At 40.4% G+C, this 24,784-nt stretch overlaps 1 protein-coding gene across 1 annotated transcript in view; it reads right to left on the minus strand.

Annotated features, from left to right (window-relative positions):
• Positions 1-24,784, minus strand: part of PLPPR5 (phospholipid phosphatase related 5) — a 348,637-nt gene that overhangs the window by 198,130 nt on the left and 125,723 nt on the right. The window contains exon 2 of the mRNA XM_040359985.1: positions 3,952-4,084. Coding sequence (XP_040215919.1) covers positions 3,952-4,084 — 133 coding nt within the window. The remainder of the gene's footprint in view (positions 1-3,951; positions 4,085-24,784) is intronic.

Consider the following 24,784-nt stretch of genomic DNA (forward strand, 5'->3'; position numbering starts at 1 on the left):
TTTGTTTAAACTGTATGTCTTTTTGGGTTACACTTTCCTTTCCCCTTAGTTTATTAGTTGTGCAATCACTCCATTGATATATTATTATTATTTTTCACAGAAGCTCTTTGGAATTATATACAGCATCAATTACAAATCACAACTGGTAACCAGGGATCACATTTCAATAGATGTCTAACTCCAGGTGTTTGTGTACCGCTCCAAGCCCTGTGACCTATGCTGTGCTCCCGCCCTGTAGTACTGACAGGTGCAGACTCTGCGCTGATCCGTGGAAAAAAGAAATGTTCCTGGACTGCCGCACTCTGATAGGCGATTTATTGAAACAAAATGAACAAAGGATAAAATCCAAAGCTGTATAACATCCAAAAATTCATGCAACACTGCAATTAATGGTAGAAAGTGGACATAGGGGACAAAAAAGCTATCATGTTTCACATCATTGATAGATGCTTAGTCATAGCTGGGTTGTGTGAGGATCTGAAAGAATTCAAATAGAAAACTTTGAATGCATCCAAACCAATTAAAGCTGGTCTGCACAGCATTAGAACATTAGATACCTGATTGAAACTGACACAACCCATGGTCAGAACAGCATCTGCACAATCAAAAACAAAAACACACATGTGTATGTGACATTCTAACCTAAAACACATGTTATGATATAGACTTTATAAGTGTATGTGAAAACATACAAAGAAATACAATAAATGAATAAATATATATAAATATACTGCAAAGGTAAAGTGCTATTAAATAAATATAAATGAAAACCGATATGAATGATATCGTGGTAATAAAATGTGGAGACTATGTGTGAATGTGGAGTTGTTCATAAATACGGTGCTGATCTGTGTTGGAAATAAAACATAACAACAATGAATTGTTGATATGCAAGTGCGCAAAAACTGCAATAAATATATGAATATAAATGTGTATATTTATATAGTTATAAAAACATGGTCCAACATTAAGTGAAATAAATTAAATGGAATTCGATTAAATCAAATTAAATCAAATTTAAAATCAAGATCGGACCCATGTAGTGCAATAAATTAAATTAAATATGTGTTTATTTATTTATGTGCAGACAAATATGTTAAATTTTTGTATAATATAGTCATGCCCATGATGTAATATGGGCAATCCCCCACAAGCATGACGAGTATGCATGAAGAGAAATTATTTATAAACAAAAACATAAAAACATAATATAATAAGTTGCTAAAATTTGTATAAATTAATATACTAAAGTTGTTATAATTACTACCAACAACACTTGTCATATAAACTAATCCATTGCATCTAAAAGAAATATAAAGAAAAATGTCATTAACATAAATCTATGGTCAGCAAAGGAATATATGTAATAAAATGACAAGTGTGATGTGGGTCGAGCCCTAAACACTGAATGTTAAATATTAAAGGACATATCTACGTGGGGTAAATGTGTATTTCATAACCAAAAAAAGGTCTGTTTTGATTTATTTCATCCCAAGCAAAGGGAGTATATATATAAACCAAATATACGTCCTGTAATTAATCCTGGAACAAGAAAACTTGTGTGCATTCAAAGAAAAGTATAATGCAAACAATATAAAATCAATATATGAATGAGGATGGTGGAAATTACTAATAAGAATGTGATACATCCCACTCAAAATGTAATCCTGAGGGGTGTCTAGTATTCAAGAGAAATATCCACCGAACCTCTTGCTTACACAATATATTGAACTTATCACCACCTCTCTGTGGTTTTACAATTTCTTCTAGTCCCTGAATAACCAAACTGGTGGTGTCCTTGTGATGGACCTCATTCCAATGCCGTGCCACATTAGTCATATGATCCTTTTCGATGTCATAAAGATGATCATATAGACAATCCCTAAGACGTCTTGTAGTTCTACCTACATACTGAACTGAACACAACCTGCATGTAATGGCATATATAACGTAACGTGTGTTACAATTGATAAAAGAATGCAGCTTGGGTGTGTTTTTCGTGGACATAGAGACAATGGTGTCCCCTCCTTGAATAAAGGGTCAGTAAGCACAATTGCGGGCCACACATTTGAAGGTGCCCTTGAAAGATAACCAATTGCCATTGGTGTCCTTACTTGAAAAGAAACTGGGTGACAAAAGTGCACCCAGAGATGGTGCTTTTCTAGACACAGTACGTATGCCTCCTTTGAGGATTTCGGCATACGTTGGATCATGAGATAGGATGGGAAGGTGTTTGGTGACAATGCGTTTTATTTTCTGAAATTCCTTGCTGTATGCAGTGGAAAAAGTGGGAGTAGGATTAATAACCCCATTATCCCCGACTTTGTTTCTATGTTGTTTATTAGTATTGCCACCAAAACCCCATGTGCGTTTACTTTTATTTTTGTTATTGGATTTCTTCATCAAAAGCATATCATGAGAAGAACCCTTAGCTATGCATAAGCCTCTATCAATGACAGGTTTAGGGTAACCCCTCTCCTGAAATCTAATGGACATAATTTATTAGTTGTGCAATCACTCCATTGATTATTATTATTATTTTTCACAGAAGCTTTTGGAATTATATACAGCATCAATTATAAATCACAACTGGTAACCGGGGATCACATTTCAATAGATGTCTAACTCCAGGTGTTTGTGCCGCGAGTATTACCACCTCAGCTTCCGGTGATGATTTTTTTTCCCACTGTGCCTCCAGCTACTGATATCATCAATAGTTTTGACCTCCGTTATACTCATAGGTAAGAGTGCTGGGATCCAGTTGTTGCCCCGCTTCTTTCTCCCCCTTTCATTATACCAATATTTTATTATAGATACATCTAATTCACATCTGCTCCTGATAAGTGGAAGTTATCAACAAAACGAGTAGAGATTTCCTATGATGCTACGTCACAGCAATTATGTGTTCAATAATATAATGTTTTATTATGAAGTGTTCCTTAAATATGATAATTTTTATATGTAACTATATGTAACTATATTTGTATTGACTTCCCGGTATACATACCAAATATCTACTGTATAATATGTAAGTTGGAATACTTGTGTGTGTATATATATATATAAATATATATATATATATATATATATATATATATATATATATATATATATATATATATATATATATATATATATGAATTGTTTAGATGATATTTATTGAGACTGATATTTTAACTGTCAATTTGGTGTATGTATACTCATATGTAATATTAAATATGTTACTGTAAAAAAAAAGAATATAGAAAGGCAAAGACTGCAGATATACTGGCAAAACTTATATAGGGATATTTGTTTCATCTCTGTGTATCATCTGAGGCTTTTCGCTTCACTGGGTATATGTGAGGGTTTTCATCCAAGTCTAGACCTGCAGTCTGCTTTTAAGGTTAATGGAGAAAGTGGAAACTATCAGCCAGTGTTGTTAACACAAGCTGACAGCAGCACACTCTGGCTACTACAGTTGTCTAAAACAGCCAGATCTAATACCCGCCTTGTGCTGTTGTCAGCTTGTTTTCTCCTGGTGATAGTTCTTCTTTAAGTAGGAGAGGTTCCAACTGCATACTACCTAAGTAGGTTCTGGTCATTGACACCTGATCTAGAACATACATTTCTAATGTTATGGCTTTAAACTGGTGGTAAATGTAGGGGTGTAGTTACTTTTTCCATATAAAAAAATCATAATTTTCTTTATCTTGGATCATAAAAATTAATAAATGATGTCAAGTTTAATCATTATTTGTTTCTTGTGCAGATGAGATCTTCCTGTAAATCTATGGCCGTGCAATCAAATATTCCACAAAGTTTATCATTAGCATATAAAACATGAATGTCAAAATGTCGATTTATAAAATACAACTGTACAAGATCTGATACTAAAAATATTTCAGGGCAACAAATCTCAGAAGTACATTTCTCTAAAATTGAACATAAAAGTAATAAAAACGCTCTTACCCAGAAATCTGACGGTTCTGCGCACCAGTGGATTTATATAGCAACAGTCTCCAGTTAAAAGAGTTTTTTCCTGGTTCTCAAAGTCTCTTGTTGCTACCTGTAGGCAAAAGACTACAGTTTCCCCAACGATTATCTAAACAGGAGACATAAAGAGAAAGATGTGGTTTGTGAAAGTTAAAAAGTAATGGGTATACAGAATGAAACATTTAATTTAGTTAATAATAACTGCATCTAGACCTAATACTGAGGCTCTAGCACAGCACACTAGTGAAAATGAAAAAATAAAACCACTGCTTAGCAAATGAACAGCTAATAAGCTGATTAGGCCAACCCCTATTTAAGTATAAAGGTTTTACTGTAAGTTACCCCTTTCCTCCTGTGCCTTTTAAGTACAGATCCATGCTTTAAATTTCTGTTTCAAACAGTTGCATGCCAAGTTGGAGTGCACCTCCAAGAAGATGAATAATACATTTCTACCATGTCACGAAATACAGCAACATAATTTTTTCATAAATACTTACCTTTTATTAATGATGGATTAATGAAGGATCTACATCTTTTTTTTTTTTAATAAAGGGATTATCAAAGGCTGTGTGTTCTTATTTCTTTTTGACACTTTTTTTGGTGAATGGGTAGGGGTACCCCATACTCATTCACATGGGGGGAGGGATCTGGGGGCCCTCTGGTTAAAGGGGCTTCCAAATTCCAATAAGCCCCCTGACTGCAAATCCCCCACAACCACAGCCAAGGGTTGTGGGGAAGAGTCCTTTATCCCCATTAACATGGGGGCAAGGTGCTTTGGGGTGGTGGGGCAGAACCTCCCCTGACCCTGGTGTTGAGGACATGTGGCCTGGTATGGTTCAGGATGGGGGGCAATTGCTCGTCCCCCCTTTCCTGACCCACAGGGCTACATGCTCGGATAAAGGTCTTTTATGCATTTTGGGGGGACCCCATGCCGTGTTTTAGAATTTTTTTCAATTTTGGTGGGCGCTTCTTCTTAAAATCCATACTAGACCTGAAGGAGCTGCTATGGATTGCAGGGGACCCTCTTGCAGTTTTTTTTTTCACATTTTTCTATTGCCAGCAATCAGAGTTTAGAATGCACTCTGCAGTGCGCAGTGCAATGTGGCTCGCTCTGCAGGGCAAACATCCTGGAAAGCGCTCTACAAATTTGGGTGTTCGACACACGGGCGAACAGGCGAGGTTCTGCTTAGCTCAAACTGTTTACCCAACTATAGTTGTAACTCTCCCTTGCTCTATTAAAAAAAATTCCTTTAGTGCTATCATAGCATGGAAATGCGACTAACACCATGTTTCACTTTAAACAGAAATCCACATGTAAACTCAGGCACACTTTAGAATGTTTCATTGTGTTAAAGCAGTTATAGCAGATCACTAATACTCTGCAGTACTTATGGTATTTCTGTGTAAAGGCAGAAAAACAAACAAGGCACCTCTAAGTGCAGAAATATAAAACTTTTAATATCCCCTAAATGGGGTTAAAAACACTTACAAGATGGTGGATGAAGCAGACATGTAGCAGGTAAGTGTGTCCAGATGATGTTCCAGTGGCAGGGCAGTCCCAGTCTGATGATAAAGCTTCCAGGGAAGTCCACAAGATAACAGCCAATTTGTGCTGTGAGTGTTTAGGGAACACAATAGTGAGGGAGCCTGGGGATGATGTCAGAGGAAGCGAGACAAAAACCAGCATGGAACACAAACAGGAAGAGGGCAGGAAGTGTGTCATAAAGGCGGGACGCATTTCGGAACAGCTCATTGGTTCCTTCTTCAGCCAGTGACAATGGTTCCATAGAAGCTAGACTTCTTATAGTTCTTCCTGTTTGTGTTCCATGCTGGTTTTTGTCTCGCTTCCTCTGACACAGCACAAATTGGCTGTTATCTTGTGGACTTCCCTGGAAGCTTTATAATCAGACTGGGACTGCCCTGTCACTGGAACATCTTCTGGACACACTTACCTGCTACATGCCTGATTCACCCACCATCTTGTAAGTGTTTTTAACCCCTTTAGGGGATATTAAAAGTTTTATACTTAGAGGCGCCATGTTTGTGTTTCTGTTCCCATTAGAGATTGCTTGTCTCCCTGAGTGCTGCCTAAAGTGTGTGAAGATCTGCTACCCTCTCCAACACAGACTTTATCTGTCAGGATTCAAATTCTTGGAGCGCCTTGGATATACACATTTTCTGTGAAAAAGGCAGGTTTACTGGTGTTTGCATCATTTGTAAATCTGTTAGTAGTTTTCTCTATGAAGAGCAAAGATACAGTAAGCCCTGAGGTGCTGTTAGCAATAGATTAAAATGCCTCTTAGTTCAGTGAATATACTTCCTTTAGAAAAAACTCTAACCCAATCCTACTAGCCTGTCCTATGGATTTAAACCAGGTGGGGGAGCCCTCCACAAATAACAGTATTCTACAAGCCTCAACGAAAACATGGATATGGGCTCAACCCCTCCTTTTAAAAAACTTTTTTTTTTAAATTGCATGACTAAATTTAAATGACAGCTCCCAATTAGAAAAACCTCATGATGTCTTTATAAATATAATAATAAAAAAAAAAACACAAGTCCACACAAATGGACAATAAGACAAACAGAAACTTTAAAAGTACCTTCTACCAAATTTCCACCAACTACATTAGATGTGATGAGTTATATAGACCTCAATCTAGGTGTCACATATTCAGGTGGCCGCCAGAGAAATTAACCAACTGCCACAATTATGTTGATGGCAATTGAGCTTGAAGTGTATGAAACATTTAACAAAAATATGTTAGCTAATAGTGTTGAGCAGAATATGCCATATTCGATTTCGCGATATATCTCGAATATATATTCGAATATTCGAGATATATTCGCTAAATTCGAATATTCGTGATATTTTATCGAAATTAAATGATTGCGATTTTTCGCTATTGCGAATGCGAAAATAATTGCGATTTTTTTGATAACTGCGGTAGGAGCACTCTGATTGGCTCAGAATATTCGTGATATTTTATCGAAATATCGCAACATGCGAATGCGATATTTATTGCGCAATTTCGAGAAATGCTGGAGGAGCGCTCTGATTGGCTCAGAATATTCGTGATATTTTATCGAAATATCGCAACATGCGAATGCGATATTTACTGCGCAATTTCGACAAATGCTGTAGGAGCACTCTGATTGGCTCAGAATATTCGTGATATTTTACAATACAAAATAATTGCGAATATTCGGCAAATGCGGAAGGAGCACTCTGATTGGCTCAGAATATTCTTGATATTTTACAATACAAAATAATTGCGAATATTCGGCAAATGCAGAAGGAGCACTCTGATTGGCTCAGAATATTCTTGATATTTTACAATACAAAATAATTGCGAATATTCGGCAAATGCAGAAGGAGCACTCTGATTGGCTCAGAATATTCTTGATATTTTACAATAGAAAATAAAAAGTGTTTTGCATTGGTGGTGATTCTTTACTCTATCCATCTGTCACAGCCGTTTGTCAATCAAACACCTTGAAGATTGAACACGTTCATGCTGCATGCTTTGGACTTTTTTTCACTTCACATATCAAAGACATTTTTATGAAAGATTATTTTTCTATTATTGGGACTATATTTCTTTATATATTTGTTTCACTGTGTATTTCACAAGTTATTTGCGCTTGCTTATTTTATAATTTGCCCACATGTCTTGTCACTAGACATATTTTTTATTCTTGTAGAGCGACTCCATTTTCTGTCTTGTATTAAATTATGTTGTATAACATTTTTGAGTTGCTGCTGTATTCTCCCCTTTTTTTAAGGTATGCGCAATTTTTTCCTTCTTACAAAAAAAATAATATCAAACATACAAATATTCATAACAGAAACATACACAAAGCCCCCCCCCTTTTGCATCAGAGACAATCAGAGTTCTCCTACCACAGTTATCGAAAATTCGCAATCATTTTCGCATTCGCAATAGCGAAAAATCGCAATATTTTTTTTTTCAATTTGGCAACATAAAAGGATCGCCTCAGCTTAGCTACTCGGCCCAGGGTCTCTAATCATACCAGCAATGCTTTTAGACGTCGATAGGATGTGATCTGTTTTAAAAATCAAATTGAAAAAATGCGAATATTCGGAATTGCGAATATTCACCGCGAAATTCGAAATATAGCGCGATTTCTCGAATATGCTATATTCGAGTCGAATATTCGCAATGCGAATATTCGTGAGCAACACTATTAGCTAATATCTTCAATATAACATGTCTTTGCCATGGGTATTATAATAATGTGTATAGGTAGTAATAATCAAAAACATTTCACACTAAAGAAACAAAAGCCAAAACAATTGGAGGTTTACATATTCACATCAATCCAGGCGCACCAGCTCAAAAAAAAAAAAAAGGCATGTGGTCCCAGAACCTTTAAACACTTGTTGGTTGGGGTAGGTACTATGAATTTTTATAGATGTAGCTTCAAAATCCAACTGTAATTATTCTCCTTTCACAGATGGCGATTTGTCTTTTCCTCATAAAGCCTAGTACACACGGGCCAAATGTCGTGCGACATCAGGTGGTTCAATAATAACCGTCTGACATTCTGCCTGTGTGAATGGCAGCCAGTCCGACAGAAGCCGACCAGCTGGCTTCTGTCGGACGAGCATGCTGGAAAACCAGCAGCCAACTGGCCCCAATCAGCGCTCTCAGTCAATGGCTGACTGGAGTGTTCTGGTGGGGGGTCACCCCCCTGTCAGAACACAATAGCTCAGCAGGGGAGATCACTGACTGTAGTGACGTCAGATCAGTGGCGTAGCGTGGGTTGTCAGCGCCCGGGGCATGGCAAGAGATTTGCGCCCCCTAACCCGCGGACTTTTAGCACTCTCTGAGTCTCTTCTGCTAGTACAGTAGTACTGATCAACCTGATTCCTACACTGACCTACCTGACCACTATACTAACCTACCTGATTCCTATACTGACCTGCCTGATTCCTACACTCACCACTAAACTGACCTATCTGATTGCTAAACTAACCACTACACTGACCTACCTGATTCCTATACTGATCACTACACTGACCTACCAGATTCCTATACTGACCACTACACTGACCCAGCTGATTCCTATACTGTCCACTACACACATTATTATTGCTCACTGATTAGTTGCTAGATGATACTGCACATAATTACCACTTACCCATTGTTTGCTAGAGGTTACTGCACATCATTACTACAAACTGATTGATTGCTAGAGGTTACTGCAAGATATTATTGCTCACTGATTGCTCGCTAGAGATTACAGCAGATCATTACTGTTCACTGATTGGTCGCTGAAGGTAACTGCACATCATTACCACTCACTGGTTGCTAGAGATTACTGCATATTATTAATGCTCCCTAATTGGTTGCTAGACATTGCAGCACATCATTACGGCTCACTGATTGGTTGCTAGAGGTTACAGCACATCATTACAACCCACTGATTTGTTTCTTAAGGTTACAGCACATCATTTCACTGCCTGCACACCACGGACTTCAGAAGTGACGGGACCCACCAATAGACAGAAAGGAAGAAATAGAACTAATTATTAGCAAAGAGGGTTAAGGGGTGCACTGTGTATGGAGTGCAAGGCTGAGGGATGCACTTTGTATGGAATGCAGGGTTCAGAGGTGCACTGTGTGTGGCTTGCAGGGATGAGGGGTTGCGCTGTGTGTGGCTTGCAGGGATGAGGGGGTGCGTTGTGTGTGGCTTGCAGGGTTGAGAGGGGTGCGCTGTGTGTGGCTTGCAGGGTTGAGGGGGGTGCGCTGTGTGCGGCGTGCAGGGTTGAGGGGGGTGCGCTGTGTACATCTCCCCCCTCAAAATCAAAGCTCTCTTTCCCACAGATTCCAGTTCAGAGTTCAGCACCAGCCCCCCTCCGGCTGCCATCATACGTACAGAGCTTTCCTCTGTCCGTGCAGCTGTCGGTAAGGAGGGGCTTTTGTCTGTGTGGATGGAGAGAGTGGAAAAAAAAGCGGCGCCTTCTGAGAGTAGTAAGTAGAATATTTATTAAAACGTTTACAAAGGACATAAGATACAAAGGAGCTAAAAAGTAGGGCTTATCTGTATAGTGATTCGTCCGCTCTATCCCGGGTACTGCTAGTGCTGCTCGTGCCTCGATGTTGACAGACGGGATCACTGTGGCTCCTTGCCTCTGTCGGCAGTGGTTGGGGAACCAGACGCTCTTAGTGTATGGAGAAGGAGGACGGCATTCCCGAGAGCACAGCCATGGATGATGTCACTTCCGGGTGTGAGATCAGTGGGGAGGTGCACGCGTTCGAAGCATGCATGCTTCTTCATCAGGCTCTATGTGGATGATGCCTCATTCTCTTCCTCCTGGCCCCGGTTTCCTCCAGTCCTGGGTGGTCGGTGCAGGGTCAGAGTGCCGGGAAGGCGTTGCAGCACACTGACAGGCACACGCAGGACACAGAAGAAGCGGCGGTGGTCGGAAGTCCGGGCTGTGGGGCGGGCTAAGTGGACGGACAGCATGTCGCACGTGGACCTTGTGTGTGGGGAGTGGTGTGTAATGGAGAGGATGACTCGTAAATCGCCTGCCCTCCTCCTTCCCCCCAGTCTCTGCACAGTCACAATCCCTGGGATCAGGGTTGATCCTAGGTAGGTGCATGGGATGCAGTGCACCCAGGCGCCACAGAGGTGGGGGCACTGAAGCGCCAAAGTGCTCCCCTGCCTCCTCCTCCTCCTCTCCTTGTCCGTGTCCAGAGGCTGCTCTCTCCGCCAGTCACCACCACTGCCACTGTGGTTCGATAGAAAGATTTGTAAAAGGGAGGTGTTGGTAAGATGACCACGCCCATGTGGGGGGCACAAGAAATATTTCTGCACCCAGGCGTCTGTGACCCTAGGATCAGCCCTGCCTGGGATCATCATGGATGGTCTTCAGTGTTCATTTACTCACTGTTGTGTCAGTGTTACCATTGAAACCTACGCCAGGACTGCACCTCAACTTTTTCCTCATAGCGAAGCGGAAGAGCTCACAGTCTCCTGGACTGCACAGCACAGGAGAAGAGCTGAAGGTCACCTGCCGCTGCGCCCCTATAAATTTTGCGCCCGGGGCGAACCCACCCTACCACCCCCCACGCTACGCCACTGCCTCAGATAGTTAGTAAAGTTCATTGGAATGTGAATAGCTACTAATAACCATGACCTGGATAAATGAGAACTTTCACAAAGATAAGAACAAAACTGAAATGTTTTTTTTTTTAAAAACCCCACAAATGTTTTAATAAACAGGAAGTAAAATAATTGAAAATCAACTAAACAATTATTGGATGTGATTTAAAAGTCACTCAATAGTATTATAGTTTTCTTTAAAAAGAGCCAGACATTTTAGATCCTGTACAAGTGACTAAACTACAAGGCCATAAACGTTATCTCTAGCTTCATATAGGGCTTACACTATTTATCCCTTGCATCAATTCAGACTGCTTAACCCAATGAATAAACTCACTGTTAGAGAGACAGACGATGAATCCTTTTGAATGTTCCATTTAATGATGGCTATTCATAGGTAGAAAAACATTGGTGTTGTAAGCCACATGGAAAGATGTTACAGCATGGTGGTATACTGAGCAAATGAGTGAGAGACAAGAAGGGGAGGGGAATATACAGAACTACGGTGCAAGAGAGAGTTCAGCCAGACAGAAGGGAACAGAGCTTAAAGACACAGAGCAATAATAAATCACATAGTGTAACACAACACAGACAATATGAACACTGTTTACGGGAAAGACAATCACATATCCTCTTTTTTTTGCTTGACATTACCAAATTAACTAGTTTTATAATTAAGTTAAACTCAGTGTTTAACCAGCTGACTAGGGGACAACACTTCCTGTATGTTCATCTTAATGACAGAGACCATGCAGTGAGGAAACATGGACTTTTTAGTACCAGGTATTAAAATAATAATTGTATTTAGATTATATAGAAAAACATCTAAAAGACTATATATAAAACATTGTAATCAAAGCAAGCTACTAATATGGTCAAGTGGCCCGGACAGAAGCTAATGATAGAGACTTCTATTGTTCCTTCTTGAGAAACTAACAACTGAAGGACACCTTTAAACCATTAACCAAAAGTTAGCATTCTGGAATCCTTCTATAGAGTGTCTTGAAGTCAAAGGAAATATATATATATTTTTTTAAATCTTAATAATATTGATTGGTTTGCGTAAAAGTTATAGCGTCTACAAACTATGAGATATTTGTATCTTTTATTTTTACAAGTAATGGCGGTGATCAGTGACTTATAGCTGTACTGTGATATTGCAGCAGACTAATTGGACACCTAACTGACACTTTTGACACTTTTTGGGGACCAGTGATGTTATTACAGTGATCAGTGCTAACAATATGCGCCGTTACTGTATTAATGGCATTGACAGGGAAGGGGTGATCGGTGGGTTAAATGTCTGCCTAGCTAATGTTTCAGTGTAGTAGGGGAGGTGCTTTTACTAGTGGAAGACAGGATTCAGTGTTTCTGTTTTATTGATAGAATGGCAATCTGCTTTGTTTACATAGGCAGACTGCCATTCTGTCAGTAAATTGAATGGCCACTGGGTACCGGCAGACATTTTCTAGGAAATCACAGCTGTAAAATGACACCTGGAGCAAGCCACCAGCGGCGCACGTGTGTGCCTGATACCCGGAAATGTAGGATCACGTATATATACATGATCCTGCGCAACGCTGCTGTCAATCAAATCATGTGAGTTGGGAGAGGGGGCCGGGCTAAGTCCCCCTGTCTGTGTCAATGGACGCAGCAGCAGGATTCAGGAATGAGCCCGCATGGGTGCCCCATGTAAAGCGGCTTTTTATGGGGGCACCCGATAAAGGGGAGGAGCCAGGAGTGCCAGGGGGGCACCCCAGAAGAGTAGGATCAGGTCTGCTCTGTGTAAAACCCTTGCACAGAGCAGGTAAGAATAACATGTTTGTTATTTTTTTTTAAAGATGTACAAACACTTAAAAAATTAGGCACTACCCCTTCTAACACCACTGTTTAACAATCACATATTAAAACCAGTTTTCATAATGAAATGACATTAACATGACAGAAAAATGACAGCGCCTCGTTTTGAGATTTGGTGTTTACTAGTGTAAAACAGGTTTTTTTACTTGAAAATTACTTTGAACCCCCCAAACATTATATATATTCGTTTTCTAACACCCTAGAGAATAAAATGGCGGTCATTGCAATACTTTCTGTCACACTGTATTTGTGCAGCGGTCTTACAAGCGCACGTTTTTTTTAATGAAAAAATTAGACAGCAGTAAAATTTGCCCATTTTTTTTTATATTGTGAAAGATGATGTTACACCAAGTAAATTGATACCCAACATGTCACGCTTCAAAATTGCGCCCGCTCGTGGAATGGTGACAAACTTTTACCCTTAAAAATCTCCATAGGCGATGTTTAAAAAATTCTACAGGTTGAATGTTTTGAGTTACAGAGGAGGTCTAGGGCTAGAATTATTGCTTTCGCTCTGACGATCATGGCGATACTTCACATGTGTGGTTTGAACAACGTTTACATATTGCGGGTGCTACTTATGTATGCGTTATCTTCTGAGCGTGAGCTCGGCGGGACACGCTAATATGAGATCTGGGGTAAAAAAAGACCTCAGATCTCATATTTACACAAAAAAAAGGCATTTGTAAAAAAAGAAAAAAAATTCAATACTTTTATCTGCCACTAATGTCCTCAGTGTAAAGAACAGCATCATTTAATCAATATCTCCTAAATCCAAGTCACCCTAGAACAGTGATGGTGAACCTTAGCACCCCAGATGTTTTGGAACTACATTTCCCATGCTCATGCACTCTGCAGTGTAGGTGAGCATCATGGGAAATGTAGTTCCAAAACATCTAGGTTGCCAAGATTCGCCATCACTGCCCTGGCCTAGAGTAATCCCAGCTGATATAGTAAACGTAAAAGCAGCACAGTGATAAGCTCATCTCACTGCCACTCTGCCTGAGTCCTCCTATCAACATGATTCTTGTCAGTACACAAATAGACTGGCTGCCTGTACTTATTCTTCCTCTCAACCCTCAGCCTTGTTGTACAGGAACAGCAAGAGATGATACCAAATCAAATTAGGTACTTAAACTGCTTGCACTTAAAAAGTACACAAATACTAAAAGTATACTATAACTAAAGACTTTTATTTTCATTTGGATAGAGTGGGGATGAATTAGAACACCTGTCAGGTTAATATTGCTGTCTGTGCCCCCATTAGGGAGATTTGTCATGTTTACCAATGTAACCCAAAGTGGAAGTAAAAAATGGAAAATCTCCCCAATGGGAAACAGGGGTTTTAATCCTCCTTTAATCTATCAAAAATGCAAAAAAAAATGTTTTATTTGCCTGCTGGCTGTCAAATGGAAGCTATCAGGTGACTCTGCAGCTGTCCAATTGCTTACGCCCCCCCCTCCAGTATTGGCTGTCCTCCACCCCCCCCCCCCCATGCGCTCCCCTGCCATGCTTTTTGGGCTCCTTGCATCCATTTGCATGGCAGGGGCCACCTGGTAGAGGGGAGGGGGCTGAGTAAACATCTATCCCCTCTCCTCCCCTTCCTCTCTCTGACCCAGAAGCAATATGTGAAATGTTACTTTTGGGTCCCTGCATCACTTTCCACGGCCAGTATGGATGAGGAAGAATCTAATGCAATACAATCTGCACTGCATTAGGTTCATTGGAGGACAGATGAGCCATCAGGGGTCTCATTAAAGAGAATTTGTCACCAACAAATGATCACATAGGAGACTTTTGTGTCCCCTATGCGATATAAAAAAGTTTATCACATAAACTTTAATCCTAAAATGTAGTTGCCCCCACTCCCTCATACATGTACATGAACCATTCAGGGGCACCTATGCATTAAAACATCAATTACACTACATATGTTACATTTTTCCACGCATACCAGATTGAGAGCAAGAATTAAATAGGCCCATTATTCAAGGCTAACTCTAAACCTGTAGGTGCTATTAAATTATCGCTAATGGTAAATATTGGGCACTGAAGTCTGTTGCCTTTTCACAGGTGCACACAATTTTAAGGATTGACACGTTGGATATCTTGTTACTCGGTACAACCTTATCTTTTATATGTTACCAAAAAACTGGGCAATTTGTTGTGTTTGGAATGAATTTTAGTGTATTTTTACTGATGTTTTGCATCTGAAAATATAAAATGTTTGGGATTTTTATGTAATCTTCAGGCTTAAAATTACTTTTTAAACATGTGTGCAAAAAAAACAAAAATGCTCGGGCGTTAAAGAGGACCTTAATGCAAGGTCCACATATGTTGCAGCCCCACACCCCAAATCCAAAAAATCATGGATAGTTATAACCTAGTTTTAACCTTGCATTTTATCTATAGTAGCACAAAGAAAGCTACAAAATGCAAAATTAGACTAATTTTTGTTTACTCTTGCCTTCTATAAATCTCTTTTCTTCATGTATTTTATACTTATAATAACACGCTGTTGCAGTAGAGTATTCCACCAAAAAAAAGTGTAATACGCAGCTGACGACAGACTCATCCAACTGTGCTCGGGAACACCTTTGATGCTATTTCTGGATTTGTAAGTATATTTTCCAACTAGCAATATGCAGCCAGTTCTAATGTTGCCACCGTGACAGCTTTTCGCTGCACAGAAAAATACAGTATTGAGACGTTTTTAAGAAGAACATCAGGCAGAGTTTTCAAAATTCTGTGTAATGTTCAAGCTGTCACTGTAATACATAGTGCATTAGTGACACAATAATTATTGCACCAGCAATTAACTATAATAGGAATTTTAACATAGCAAATGGCATTATATGTTTATATTCAAGTATGAGTTCCAACCAAACTTCCACAACCAGGGGTCCACCTGCTAATCAGGAAAGCCCAATACGATTTTCCAACAATAAATATAACTTTCCCAATATTACTTTCCAATAAATGAATAACAAATAAATCAAAGCCTAACCTAAAGCTCAACTTTAGCTTTTGAATAGAATGGGCAAGGGTTTAGAACAGATGTCCTAAAGCTTTTTAACAAAGGGCCAGTGTACCGTCCATCTAACTGTTGAAAGAATGAACTGTGGCCAATAGGAATAAAAAAAAAAAAAAGCCCCAGCATCAGAGGTCAATGAGAGTAGAAAATGCTGTCCTGTTGGTGGTCTGCGGGTGTTAAAAAACGTCAAAGTCGGTGGGAGTTGAAAATATTCAGCATTAGTAAAAGTAAAAATTGCAAAGGTGTAAGAGCAACAAGTGCAGTCAGTAGAAGAAAAGGTGCCCCATAGATGTCAGTGGGAGAAAGTGCCTCATTGAGAAGGAGAAATAATTCCCCATTACTGTTGTCAGTGGGAGAAATAGTGCCCTCTCGGTGGTGTCTGTAGGAGGAATAATTCCCTATTGTTGGGGTCATTGAAAGGAATAATGCCCCAATAATCAGTCATGTCAATAGGAGGAATAGTGACCCATCATTGGTATCAGTGGAGGAATAGCACCCAGTCGGTGTCAGGGGAAGGAATAGTTTCCCATGGTTGGTGTCAGAGGAAAAGAGAGTACCCAGTCAGTGTCAAAGGGCAATAGTTTCCATATTTAGTGTTAGAGGGATTAGGAAAGCCTCCTCAGCAAGTGTTATGTGGAACTTACCTTTCAATTTGCTCCATGTCCTGTGTTGCTCCTCTAATAGCTGGATGATGTCATGGCTGGAACTAACCTAGGATCAGGGGTCAAGTCCGGGGGAAAAAAGTGTGGGAACTCCCACCCAAGATCCACTCCCCCACCAAAAAAAGAAAAAAAATGATACGTTCATATGCATAATTACTAAACCGCCAGTTTTTTCTAAAGCCTGCAATAACTCGCGGCAGACCTCCGCAATGTCTCCTGGAAACAATGACAAAAGCTCCCAGGAGACATTGCGGCATCGAGGAAGTGACGGAATACCCGCACACTACCCGATTAGTGAAGGATTGGCTCGGGCGGCTCGGCTGCTCTAGTCCTGCAAAGAGAACTGAGTTCCTGCTGTGAAAAAAGTGCAGGAACTCCGTTCCCACGCGTTCCCGCAGGACTTGAGCCCTGCCTAGGATACATCGCTCACAGCCACTTTAGCGATCAGCACCTGCTGCCATTATGCGATTATCAGCTTCCTCTGGTCCAATGAGAAAGTGAAAAGTATTTAGCAAAGTTTGCCTGGTCTTTGGATACCGTGCAGAGTGATTTTTTTGCACAGCGGTCCAATCTGGTGCATCAGAGTCACTGGCTCTCATATTGTTGAAGTTAAACGAACAGGTCTGTTGTCACTTGGTAAAGATTTTGATCCCTTATTAAATATAGGCACCACATTGGCCTTGTGCCATTATAATACAGTGGTTGGTGTGAATTATCCCTAACTGAAACATTTTCACGGCTGTTCTCACAATGGCAGGTTTTAATCAGAATTCTGGGCCAGATCCTCAAAAGAGATACGGCGGCGTAACTGCTGTTACGCCGTCGTATCCCTGGTCCTAACTATGGAACTGATCCACAGACTCAGTTTCCCATAGTTAGGACGAAGATCCGACATGTGTAATTGAATTACACTGTCGGATCTTAAGGATGCAATTCTAGGCCGGCCGCTAGGTGGCGAGGCCATTGAGGCCGGCGTAGAATATGCAAATGACCAGTTACGGCGATCCACGAACGCTCCGACGGGCCCGTCGCTCTAAATCTACGTCGTTTACGTCGAGTTCCGCCGCGTAAAACTAGGGCTAAGCCCTAGTTGTCCTAAGCCATGTTAAGTATGGCCGTCGTTCCCGCGTCGAATTTTAAATTCTACGTCGTTTGCGTAAGACGTCCGTGAATGGCGCTGGACGCCATTTACGGTAACGTCTAAGCAAATGACGTCGGAGCGACGTCAGTTAGCGCAATGCGCGTCGGGTAATTTACCCGACGGAGCATGCGCAGTACGTCCGGCGCGGGAGCGCGCCTAATTTAAATGGGACTCGCCCATTTGAATAGGAACGCCTTGCGCCGGACGGATTTAAGTTACAGCGCCGCAAAATTCCAGGTAAGTGCTTTGTGGATCGGCACCTAACTTTGGAATTTTGCGGCGGAGTAACTTAAATCAGAAAAGTTACGTTGCGCCAAGGCTTTGTGGATAACCCCCTCTACTACCACATTGCCTACGTTGTTTACATTTTTTTTTATCAGGGTGGGAAGGTAATTTAGGTAATGTGGCATACTCCTATGTTGTGAGACCAGTACCAAGTATCAAGTAAGAGAAAAACTTGAGTGGGCATGGTGCTGTCTCTCACATGCTAGCAATAAATCAACACTAACACAACTAAACTGCTTGAGAGAAAATGAACTGAAGACAATAGCTAATTGATCCTTGGAGTATAATTCCCATTTCAAACAGGAAATTTGGTAAAACAATATACAGTCCTGTGTGTCTGTGTGTGTTTTTTTTAACTTTTTATGTAGGATTATTTTTGTTATTCTGTTTATGTGAGAAACCAGTCACGGATTAACTTTTCCAGGAACCCCCTAACTTCTTGTAATAAGCTGACAATATGGTTCCTTTGCTACAAAGGAATTTCAAGCAGTGTTATCAGCCATGCCTGAGTTTAAGATGAAAAAAGAAATCACACAGAGAGAAATATGCTGCTCGTCCTTCATAGACCATACAAGGACAACTGAGTTTTCCCCCTTGGACATTTAGGCAGAAAAAACATACACAAATTTGATATATATAATAAAATACATCATTTATACAAAGTTAAAAAAACAAAAAATACCTAAAATATGAGCTCTGGTGTATTATGTCCCCATTTGAAATACAAAGATAACCCTGTTGGCGACAGAAATGCTATACAAAGAATTTCCACATTATACTTCTGCCATGAAACTAAAGCTCCAATGTGTTTCTGTATGCAACAATCACAATTTTCATCAGGGGGATTAGGAATATCTTTTGACTCTGGAAATATAGAGATAAACCAGAGCAATTAAACCAGTTATTTCCTTGGGTATCCAAACCGCATGCAAGAGGAGCATGTGTTCCTGCTTGAGAGCTGCAGAAAGCCAGGCGGAGGAATTCACCATGGAGCAGAGAATGCCAAACACCCGCATGTTTGAGGGTTATCAGGTATGAGTGGAAATTACTGTATCAACAAAACTTCTTGCTGGAGCGTACGTATTATGGCCAATGCCGACCCGAATATAAGCCGAGGCACCTAATTTTACCCCAAAAAATGGGAAAAATGGGAAAACTTATTAATTCGAGTATAAGCCTAGGGTGTCCATCTGCATGCCTCACTGTGCCTCACTGTGCCTCACTGTGTCCATGTGCATGCCTCACTGTGTCCATACCTCACTGTGTCCATGTCTCACTGTGCCCATGCCTCACTGTGCCCATGCCTCACTGTGTCCATGCCTCACTGTGTCCATGTCTCACTGTGTCAATGCCTCACTGTGCCCATGCCTCACTGTGTCCATGCCTCACTGTGCCCATGCCTCTCTGTGCCCATGCCTCACTGTGTCCATGACTAGACTGACGTTTAACATGGTAGTCTATAAAAGGGGTCCCCAGCCGTAGGTCCCCCAGACAACAAACGTTTCACACTTGTAGAGGAGAAATGGGGCTATATGTGTGCCAAGTTCCGGGTCCAGAAGACCTACGACCGGCCAGTACCGGGTCCCCAAAGTCCGGGAGATCAAGTGCAAAAAGGTGACTCAAGTATAAGCAGAGGGGGGCATTTTCAGCACAGAAAAAAAAATGCAAAAAAAAACGATTTATACTCGAGTATATACGGTATAAATTTAAAAATATCTTTATAGGATGAGACATACACTATACTGGCATCATATCCACACCAGGGGGTCTCCTCACGGATGCTTGTGAAATCTTGGGCTGCAAGGTTATTGTTCCACTACCATTGCCTGCAACCATCTCCTCTCTTTTTGATTGGGGCCTTCCAGGCTGGTAATCGTTTACCCATCTGCCCTTTTCTATATAGCCCTACATATCAAGCATATACAATACCGTTTGGTTATACCCTTGGACCGGATACTTTTTCATAGTTGCTTACCAGCAATTGACTGCCCTACCACCTTACGCTATTTTCATTTCCAATTCCTCTAATATCGGGGCGGTGGCACACTCTCAGATCGGTGCCTTCGCAGTATCACCCTGCGACTAATGCACGTTAAATTAGGCCATCTCTCTCTCTCATACACTATAATCCATTTTCTCACCCAAAAGCAATTGCTCTGGTTTATGTCTATCTTTCCCAGAGTCGTAAGATATCCCTGACCGCCCTGATAAAGATTGTGATTGTTGCATACTGAAATGCATTGAGGCTTTTGTATTAAGACAGAAATATAATGTGGAAATTCTTTATATAGCTTTTTTACCACCAACAGGATTATCTTTATACAGTATTTCAAAGGGGGACATAATATTTTTGTTTTTTAACTTTGTAAAAATAAAGATATATTTTATTATATATCTCATATGTTTGTGTGTTTTGACTTATTTTTGCTGCCTAAAAATCCAAGGCAGTAAACTCAGTAGCTATACCTGAATTTTTCTCTGCTGAATTACAAACCCCTCTTACAAACCCCCGCTATGGAGATGAGGAAAGGGGTGTCCTAAAGTCCAGCAGACGAGAGCAAGATAAGCCTGATGCTTGGGTTTTCAGCACAGCAGACACAGCATTGTCAGCTAACTACTGGAATTTAGGAGCTCAATGGATTTCTGACAGGATCAACAGGTATTTTTTTCAGAATACTATGGGCTAGATTCACGTAGGGGGACGCAAGTTTGTGCGGGCGTAGCGTATCCTATTTACATTACGCCTCCGCAACTTAGATGGGCAAGTGCAGTATTCACAAAGCACTTGCTCCGTAAGTTACGGCGGCGTAGCGTAAATCTCCCGGCGTAAGCGCGCCGAATTCAAATTGTCAAGAGGTGGGCGTATTTTATGTAAATAAAACATGACCCCACATAAATGATGTTTCTCACGAACGGCGCATGCGCCGGCCGTGAACGTATCCCAGTTCGTATTAATCCTAATCACGTCGCAAATAGTCAATGCTTTCGACGTGAACGTAATTTACGCAAAGCCCTATTCGCGAACGACTTACGCAAACGACGTAAACATTTTAAATTTGACGCAGGAACGATGTCCATACTTAACATTGGCTATGCCTCATATACCAGGAGTAACGTTACGCCGGAAAAAGCCTTACGCAAACGACGTAAAAAAATCTGGCGGGCACACGTACTTTTCTGAATCGGCGTATGCGGCTCATTTGCATATTCTACGCTGAAATCGACGGCAGCGCCACCTATCGGCCAGCGTAAATATGCACCCTAAGATACGATGGCGTAAGAGACTTACGCCAGTCGGATCTAAGCCTAATTTCGGCGTATCTTTCTTTCTGAATACAGAAAGAAGATACGCCGGCGCAGATTTGAATTTACGCGGCGTATCAATAGATACGCCGGCGTAAATTCTTTCTGAATCGAGCCCTATGTTTTTTAAGAGACAGAGCATGGAGGAATGTGCATGCATTGCAGAAATGCACTGAAAGTGTTTTTGGTTTATTTTTATTTGCCCAGACATAGTGGGTTCAGGTGGACTCAGGTTAACCCCATTTACTAATATTCACTTTGAAAGTGATTTTTTTTTTTTTTTAAGTAAACTAATTTGATAATTCAAACCCACTGTCTTCCCGTTCCTTCCTAAGTATATCAGGATGATTTACAGAGCCCATAGCTGTTTGCATTCCTTGAACTATGGCTCACTTATAAAACTTGAATGGCCTAGAGTCATCCTCAGATTAGTAAATCAAGCTAAATAAAGAGGCAAATGTAAATCTTTCATTAGACTCTACAAAGGATTCAATATTCATATACTTGCAAGAATTATTTTTTGTTTGGTTAAAAGAAATATCTTCATATATAGATTTATTCACAGTTGATATTTTTTTTTGGTCAATCAATTCTCACAACTCAGTAATTTATCAATAGCAGTGACTTTAACATCATTCAAGCCTCTGGCTGTCTGTTGGAAGAGAGAGAACTTGATATTAGCAAGGCTGCAGATAATTAATACGTTTGTAATGTGTGATTTGACGTATATCTTTAATTATTTTATTCAATACAAGTTAGTAGTTCTACCATATATATTAGAATATGAGCTGTAATTAGGCTAGGTTCAAACTGCTGCTATACAATTTTGATTGACTCTCAGTGCAATTATGTAGTGCTACTTGGATGCAACTTTGGGAAACGTTGATAAGGTTTGTATTGCACCAAAGTAGCACAGGAACATTTCCCCAAATTTCTCTGTGCTGAGTCACATTGATGTGAATGGACACTATTGAAAACAATGTGATTTCACTTGTAATGCGATTCTGCGCAACTCAAGTCACATCTGAAATCATGCTAGTTTGAACCAAGCCTTAAATATTTCACCATATCTTTTCACTTATCATTCTTCCATTCAGCCCCCATTACTTAATTGGAGGCATACACCAAGCCAAACATGCAAACACAGAAGCAGGTCGAGTGGGCATGGGTGGGCATGGTGGCTGGGGGCAATTTAGTGCATTTGAGCCCAGGTTCACACTGGGTACGATTTGGTACGATTTGAGATGCGATTTCACATGTAAAATCGCATCTCAAATCGGCTGCATTTGCCGGCAATTGTCGGCAATGGCACTGTCCTAATCGGTGCGACGCCGCATCTGCGGCGCTGCACCGATTTCAAAAAGTAGTTCCTGTACTACTTTTTGAGATTTTGGGCCGCGATTTACATTGAACCCTGCACAGATGTCTCTTAAATCGCAGCCAAAATCGCGGAAACATTGCAGCCGCGAAATCGCGATTTTACCGCGATTTTGAATTCGCAGCAGTGTGAACCTAGCCTGAGTTACAGAGGGTTTCAAACTTTTTTTTTCTCTCATTGAGCTGGGGGAAGTTAAAATTTCTGCCAGGTATTCATTTCTGTCTTTGACTGGAGAGATGGTCGCTCACTTCTTGTCCCTGTGATGCCCATACCAAGGAAGGACTAGTTGTCACAGATAGAAAGCTACAGACAGTTAGGCATGTGCATTTCGTTTCGTTCCGAATCAAAATTCGGATACATTTTTCATTATTTGGACATTCGGATGCATACGAATTCCCGAATTGCAATATTAATGAATTTACCGAATCCGAACGAACGTTTTCGATTCCGAATCGAAAACCTGCAGACGAAATTCGATCGGAATTCGAAAAAAATAAATAAAAAAATAAAATTTTCGAATCGAATTCGAAAACAAATTGTATTCGAAAATAGACTATTTGTTTTCGAATCCGGTCGAAATATTTTCGAATTCGACCGGATTTTTCGAAATTCGGTCGAAAACGAACGAATTCCGAAAACGGTCGAAATATTTTCGAATTAGACCGGATTTTTCGAAATTCGGTCGAAAGCGAACGAATTCCGAAAACGAATTTAACACATGTAATGCATCTAACTTAACGAAATTAATTAAATACTGAATTAAAACGAAACAAAACAAATTTTTCTTTTTTGCACATGCCTACAGACAGTACAAAAAACATTGCAGCCTGGGCCTTGCATACTAGAATGATTGTGTAACTTGGTATATGCTGTGGTGATCTCATTACCTATAGTTATGAAAGGAAAACATGATAGAAGAAAGGGCTGCAGACGTTAAATGTAAAACATGATAGAAGAAAGGGCTGCAGACGTTAAATGTATTTGTTGTACCATATTGGCAGTGGAAAGACAACACTTAAGTATTCATCTATACAAAGAAAAAATGCACACTAATGTGGATTTGGGTCATTATAGCGTCCACCCACTCAGATTTCCAACTGCACAAATAAGTTTATGTAGGTCATTAATTACACCAATAACAGTCTTGTGCCTTTCTTATGCTGAAATGACCAGTGATTTTTAGAAATCAAGAGACTCTATTTTACCTGTGATAATAGAAGCTATACAAGCATTGAGCAAGTCTTGAAACAGACACAAACAATAAGAAACAGAATATGGTTGGTAGTAACCTGCGAGGCGCATTTGGAATGCAGCACCCTGCATCTTTGTGAGTATGGATCCCTTAGTCTGATCCCTACAATTCAATCTACCTGACATATTTTCATGTCCATTACTACAGTATGTTATTTCTTTTAACCATTTTGCTTTATAGATTATGGGCCGGATTCAGATAAATTTGTCTATCTATCTGCCGGCGTAATGTATCTCCGATACGTTACGCCGCTGTAACTTTGGGCGCAAGATCTGTATTCAGAAAGAACTTGCGCCCTTAGTTACGGCGGTGTAACGTAAGTGTTGTGGTGTAAGGCTGACTAATTCAAATGGGGATGTTGGGGGCATTTTGTATTTAAATTTAAACCCCGCGTTTTTGACGTTTTTTTTAACGGCGCATGCACCTTTCCGTAAAATATCCCAGTGTGCATTGCGCCAAATTACGTCGCAAGGACGTATTGGATTCGACGTGAACGTAAATGACGTACAGCCGTATTCGCGAACGACTTACGCAAACGTCGTAAAAATTTCAAAACTCGGCGCAGGAACGACGGCCATACTTAACATTAGCTACGCCTCATATAGCAGGGGTAACTATACGCCGAAAAAAGCCGAACGTAAACGACTTAAAAAAATGCGCCGGCGGGACGTACGTTTCTGAATCGCCGTATCTACCTAATTAGCATATTCCTTGCGTAAACATACGGAAGCGCCACCTAGCGGCCAGCCTGAAAATGCAG

Source organism: Rana temporaria, chromosome 7 (assembly GCF_905171775.1).
Source record: "Rana temporaria chromosome 7, aRanTem1.1, whole genome shotgun sequence".
NCBI lineage: Eukaryota > Metazoa > Chordata > Amphibia > Anura > Ranidae > Rana > Rana temporaria.